This window comes from Ursus americanus, chromosome 12 (assembly GCF_024610735.1).
Source record: "Ursus americanus isolate L20-20 chromosome 12, mUrsAme1.1.p, whole genome shotgun sequence".
Classification (NCBI taxonomy): domain Eukaryota; kingdom Metazoa; phylum Chordata; class Mammalia; order Carnivora; family Ursidae; genus Ursus; species Ursus americanus.
The window spans coordinates 70,237,997-70,244,302 of NC_142138.1; the positions used below are offsets into that span (position 1 = coordinate 70,237,997).

The following is a 6,306-nucleotide window of genomic DNA, read 5'->3' on the forward strand; positions in this document are numbered from 1 at the left end:
CTCATCAAAACCCTTTAACTATGGGTATTCTTCTAGCTCCTTCATCTGAGGAGGAGGTGGGGAGACAGAATAAGTGCAGTAATGAACCAGCACATAGTAACTAAAAGAAAAGTCAGGACAGGGATTTTGATTGTTAAAATATACAGGAACTACTCCAAAGTACAGCAGTAATGCATTTCAAAACCCAACACCTCTAATTTGAATGAAAGAATAGGGTTATTCGGAAGGGAACCATCCTTTGCTCTAAAGCAAATCAACTTTATGGGGCTTTTGCTTGTTAATTCACCTATATTTGCTCAGCTGACTTCCCTAAAAGGCTTGTCTAAGTGGGGGAAGGAAGACAGTCATCGATTAGAAAACACCCGTACCACACCTTGCATTTGAATAAAAGATTTATTATTTTCTTCTCAGGAAAAACAGGAAGTTAGGGAAACACACTACATTTTACAGCCCACATTAATTTGTAGTTGGTCCTAACCCTTCCTGGCACAGCTGTCAACAGATTAGCTGTTTAACCAGAACCAAGGTGTTCACCCCCAACAGAGTGCACATGGACACTAGAGGATTGCATGTTTTTCCCTGAGAGAAGCATAAGACAAGTTGCTGAGAGCCAGCTTTCCAAGCAGCCCCTCCCTCTCCATTTGAGGATTTGCTTGAACTATGCAGCTAGTCAGCACTTAGAACGTGTGCCTCCTCTCCCTAGAAAACCACCCACCCTTCCCTAAAGCACATGGGCTCCCTAAGCCCCGACAGCCCGACACAAACTTTCAACTAAGACCCTCCTCTACATTTCAGCAGTCACACCTAGTACATTGGGAAGTGGGTTCCCTAAACTCCTCCAATTTACATCTATGCGCTTATTTCCACAACTGGATATGGGGAGACAAGCCTTTTAGTCACCTTTACCAGCTTTTAGTCACCTTTACCAGATCTCAAGATTAATTAAAAACTACATAAAGTGCTTTTAGGTCCTTAGAGATAGACATGACATAAATAAGTGGTTCATGATCAAGAACGATAAATACATAGGTAAAAATAGCTCCAGCTAGATGACCTTATGGCTTGACGATGGGCAGGCAGGGCAATCCTTCCCTATTACATTCTTAGTCATTTTATTTATGTCTACTTGAGTCCACAAACTAAAGGTCATGTTCTGTGGATGAAGCTTTCAAATGACCCTAGGTCTACTACAGAAGCTTTCTTCCGTTTACCAGTAGCTTTTACATTAACTCTTAGAGGGTTTAACAGAGCCCATCCCTTTCTATAATTTTAAATGAGGATTTCTGAATGCAAAGGAACTTAGAGAAAGTCACCTAATTTGTTGTCCCTTCCTCTGAAAATTCCTAAAGGGACTTTAAAAACTTTCCCCCAAAGATACGGGTAAAGCAACAACTGAAAAAGGTACCAATTCAAGGAAAAGGGACAGCTCAAAGTCCAAGGAAAAGGGACAGCTCAAAGTCCAAGGAAAAGGGACAGCTCAAAGTCCAAGGAAAAGGGACAGTTATGCTCATGACGCCCACTGTACTACCACCTCCCAAGAATAAAATTCATTAAGGATGAAGGTCTCTGGATCTGGGGTGGAGGGTGGGGGGTGAGGTGTTACATAGGGTTCATAGTGCCAAAAACTAGAGGGCTAGTTAAGAGTTCAGGGATGGCAGGGTAAAGATGTAAGGATTGAAATAACTATCTGTACAGGGAGAACAAGCAGCAAGTATTTCAAGGAAGGACAGAAAATAAACAGTTAAGTTCGATAAAACGTCAAGTCTGAAATCCAGAGAGATGCCAATGCAAAAATCTGAAACAAAGTTTGGGAATCATTAATAGAAATGAAACAATAAGTACTTGTTTTATTGATATACTAGGCTTAGACCTGTGTTTAACAAGCAAGCCTAATAATAGCACCATGGTTAGACTTATAAGCCTGCTTTTCCAAGCCATCATTTTACAATTTATTAAGCACACAAGGGATCAAATATCTCTCATCCACTGATGTGATCTTTTTATATACATACTGTTAGTAAGTCCCATTTGGAACAGCTGAAAATCTTTTAGCAAAAGTTTTGAAGATGAGCTCATAAACTCCATTTAAATTTCACCAGTTAAATTAGGTCAAATGGAAGGAACTCAAACGAGTAGCCGTCCAATCAGAGCCCATTATTTTGCAAGTTACCAGCCCACACGCCTTCCCTGCCCAAAACTTAAAAACTCCACCTTGACTCAATTATTGAAAGCCCACACGTAAGGAGGTGAAAGGATGAATTTCCATTCCTCAATTTCTCAATCCCAGGTTTAAAAAAACAAAAACAAAAACTAAGGAATACTTACCAACCAGATAGGAAAATTAAAGTCTGCATAGTTATGAATCAGAATTGTTCCATTAAAACCAAGTTGTGTACAACTGCACGAATTGGTTCTGTATACAATCTACAACTGACCAGCACAACGTGAAGAATAGAAAAGCTGTAAGAAATAGATTCCTAACTACAGAAGCTGTAAATTTCAAATGGGTATGAAAAAACTAATGTATTGTGAGACTCTTCATCCCTTTACATTTCAAAGAAACAGACTTTCTGTAAAAATATATACAATTTTTACAGACAAATACATTTACAAGTTGTTTCTGCCTTAAAAACTGAGGATATTCCCATATTTGCAACTGTAATTACTGAGCCTTAAGTCAAGTATTCTTGGCCATTACTAGGCTAATGAACCACTCAAACCAAGCCAAAGCAGAACAGGTATAAAAGTCCTGAGCACTTGGACTTTCTATTCAAGAAGTATCCCTGGGAAAGCTAATGACAGACAAAAAGCTTCCCTTCCAACTCTGTTGTACAGTACTAAGGCTTCTAGTCATAGTTCTATTATCTGTAGCTTAAATCCATTTTATACAGATCAATGCCATTGTTAGTGCTTCTCTTTTAACACTATACGAAGTTAATGAATTCTGTGGACAAATTTAATGGACTCTATGACTAGCCTGGCTACTGGCCACTCTCCTGTTCTAGACAAGGAAATTCAGTCTCTTCAACCCTACCATCTTGGCTAAATCTAAAAGTCCTCCTCCATGGCCTCCCAAAGTTGGCCTGTTGCTGAAACTGAACTTTCTTTAGACAGTGACTCTTCAAGGGGGCTACTTTTCCCATGTATTTATTCCTGTTAGCCATAATCCTCTTGCCTTGCTTTTCTACGTTGCTAGGGTAGAACTCTCGGAGGTTACAGCCTGGACAGCTCAAAGTCCAACTTCATAAATACATTTGATTTCACAGCAGTTGTATGTTGTTTTGGTGCCTGGGGTTGGTTAAAAGTCAATTATTGCACTTAAAAGGCTATCTTATTAGATATGCCAAACCAGCTCCTACTCCAGCAACACCTGCAAAAGCCAGCAGCACATTTCTGATGCCACCTTCTAGGTCCTCTACATGGAAGAACTCCACAAACCCATCCTAGAAAACAAAAAAAGAAAAGCACATTTTCAAGTATGGGTTTCCAATGGCTTAAAAACACTATTCATAAAGAAAAGATGAATTAAAAAAATCTAAAGGTCCACCCCCTCAAAACATAATGAACCAATTACTATTTACCCACGTTACAAAAGACACATTCAATTAAAGGGGGGGGGGTTGCGGCGCAGCTCTCAGAAATGTAGTTACTATCATCCTCAAGTGATTCTTATTTTTTCATAAGTTGAATCCACCGAAAAGTATCCAGCTAAATTAAAATACCAAAAGCAAAAGACTCAACAACCAGTAAAATAGCCTACAGAAAACCGGATTTTTGATGCAACAATTCAAAACAGTCATACCACACTATCTCTGTGAACCCACTACTTAAATCAACGTTAGGCAAACAGAGATCCTACGCTGGAGCCTGAAACCTGAGTTGTGCATCATAAAAAGCTTTAGATAGCCCCAGACTTTCTCTGTAAAATCCTTCATTCCATTTCCACTCCAAGACCCCTCTTCAACCTTAAAGCAAACTTACCCAGCCTCTTTGTTTGACTAGCCAGTCTCGTTTTGTCCTTACGAGAACATCTGTGATGCTTTCTGCTAATGGTTCGATGCAGCTTTCTTGGTTTATACTCTTCAAGTGTTTGGCCACAAAGGCACCAAAAGAAATAAGAGTCACAATCCTGCCCCAGTTTGTTACTCCGTCACTGAAAACATGGACCATCACTCGAGACAAAGATTTGACATCGTCTTCGTTTTTGATGTCCAGTTTCCGAAGCATGCCTGAGAGGAAGAAAAGCATGCAGGTTCTCACGGCCTCCTTTGTCTAAACCAGGGCATGATTCGTCTGCCCACCCACGGCGGGGGAAATCGCTATTCGGGGTCTATAGAACTCAGGCCGACCCCAGCAGAAAATTGACATCCCACCCTTTCCGGGCTTTGAACAGAGCTGCCATTTCCAAAAGAATTAAGATGGGCGGAAACAATGACTCACGGCCAGAAAATTCTGGTTTCAGAAATAGATTGCGAGTCGTTTCAACACTGACTTGTTTTCGGTTTCCACCCACCCTTGGTGGGTGAGTCCAGGGACAGGTGAAACAAGGCAGCGCAGCCTCCGCGACCCACCCCCTTACCTTGGAAGGCCGTCTCGTGGTTGCGCTGTACCCCGTCCCCGACCCGTCGGAGGGTCTCTAACGCCTTCCGGCTGGCCGCCCCAGACCCGCCCAGCGGTTTCGCGTCCTTGGCGCCTGTTGCCTGCTCCCGAAGGTACCGAGAGATAATCTCCAGCGACTGCCGGTACAACTCGTCTTCCTCCTCCTCTGCTGGGGGTGGCGTCGAGGGCAGTGAGCCGTCCGTACAAGGGCCACCGCTGGCCTCCCCGACCAACTCCAGCAAAGGCAGGACAGCCGGCCGCTTCCCCAAAGGTTCCGGCTCGTACCCGTCCAGCTCCTCTTCGGGCGACATGATGGCGTCGGCGGCTGGGCCTTCCATCTCTTCAGGCGGCGACGCGCGGCGGGTGGGCTCGAGGAACAGTAGCCTCGGGGGGGTCGCCGTGACGTCGGGACCCTCGGCGCCAATGGGCGAGGGCCGCGCGACCCTCCGGGCGTCCGGCGCGAGAGTGGCCGGGGGACTAGCGCCGGCGCTTCCGCCAATCACCGCACCGGCTTCCCCTCCCCCTACCTCCCGCCGGGCCGTGGCCTCCTTCCCCGAAGCCAAAAGCCGCCCTCCCGATGAGGCGGCGCCGCCGCTGCCGGCCCCCAACCCGGCCCCCCCACAGTAGAGGTTGAGTCCGATTACTGCGTTTCTCTTCAGGCCAAACATCGCAAGCTGCCGAGGCCGCCGCCGCCGCCGCCGCCTCCTGGGTGAGAAAAATGGGGGACGGCCCGGACTCCTCAGTGGAAGGAAGCGGAAGTAGGACTGTGAGAGGAGCTTCTATATCATGGTTTTAGGGCCAGTCCTACGGTGGCGTCAGCAAGTTAAAAAAAAAAAAATGTAGTTCCATAAAAGGGGAAAGGGGCGGGAGCTTCCGGAGAGTTGCGCACGGCACCTCACCGGCCGGTAGAGGTAGGGGCGGAGCTTAAGGACTGGGCGGGGTCTTCCGGCGCTCGAGGGGAGCGCGGCTCGTTACGTAAGGGCTGCTGGGGCGCTTTGCTTGGTGGGCTTCAATTCTTCCCAGACTCCCAACTGGGCTTGCTAAATAATGGTTTTCTCGCTGCTTCCCAGAGTCCTGGTTTGTGAGCCTCCGCTGTTGTTTCTTGGCACAGGTTTTTTTTCCGGTACCAAAGTCTTAACACATTGAATCACTCAGAGATGGAGGAAAGGGAATGGGGCAGTTCTGGCATGGCTGGGGAACATCAGTCTAGATAATACGGGTACTTAAGACGGTACTGTTGGGAACACGCAGTGATTTTGCACAACTTTTGCTCTCAGTTCAACAATGTTTGGAAATGGGGACGCTCCAAGAACTGCCCCATGGATCATTTATATGTAAGTCGACTAAACGAAATTGTTCTGCCCCTGGTTAAGTTTTATTCCTGCCTCCCTACTTGCTTTCTCTCATCCCCTATCTCTACAGTCTCTGGTTATTTACATGTAAGCTTTACCCTATTAGCATCTCTTCTGAGACTCATGACACTTTTTTTTTTTTTTTAATTGAGTGTGAGGCACTTTTGATTCTAGGGGTAAAACCTCTTAAGGAAAGGGATCCTGCTATATGCCATATATGTAAGTTAACATTAATGGAAGCAACCCCTTTTTTGGTTAAAAATATCTGTAGAAATAATAATAGCTAAAATTCAAGAGCCAGGTGTTTAAGGGACATAAGCTGGAAAGGTGAGCAAGGTTCCTGTTCCCCAAAATA

The 6,306-nt window shown here is 45.1% G+C and overlaps 1 protein-coding gene across 1 annotated transcript; it reads right to left on the reverse strand.

The window, feature by feature from the left end:
* Positions 1-374: 374 nt before the first annotated feature.
* MCL1 (MCL1 apoptosis regulator, BCL2 family member) lies at positions 375-5,373 on the reverse strand. Its single transcript, XM_045790627.2, has 3 exons — positions 4,580-5,373; positions 3,982-4,229; positions 375-3,443 (listed from the first exon to the last, which is right to left on the reverse strand). Exons 1-3 carry the CDS (start codon positions 5,265-5,267, stop codon positions 3,327-3,329), a joined length of 1,053 nt encoding a protein of 350 aa, XP_045646583.2. The 5' UTR covers positions 5,268-5,373; the 3' UTR covers positions 375-3,326.
* Between the last annotated feature and the right edge of the window lie 933 nt (positions 5,374-6,306).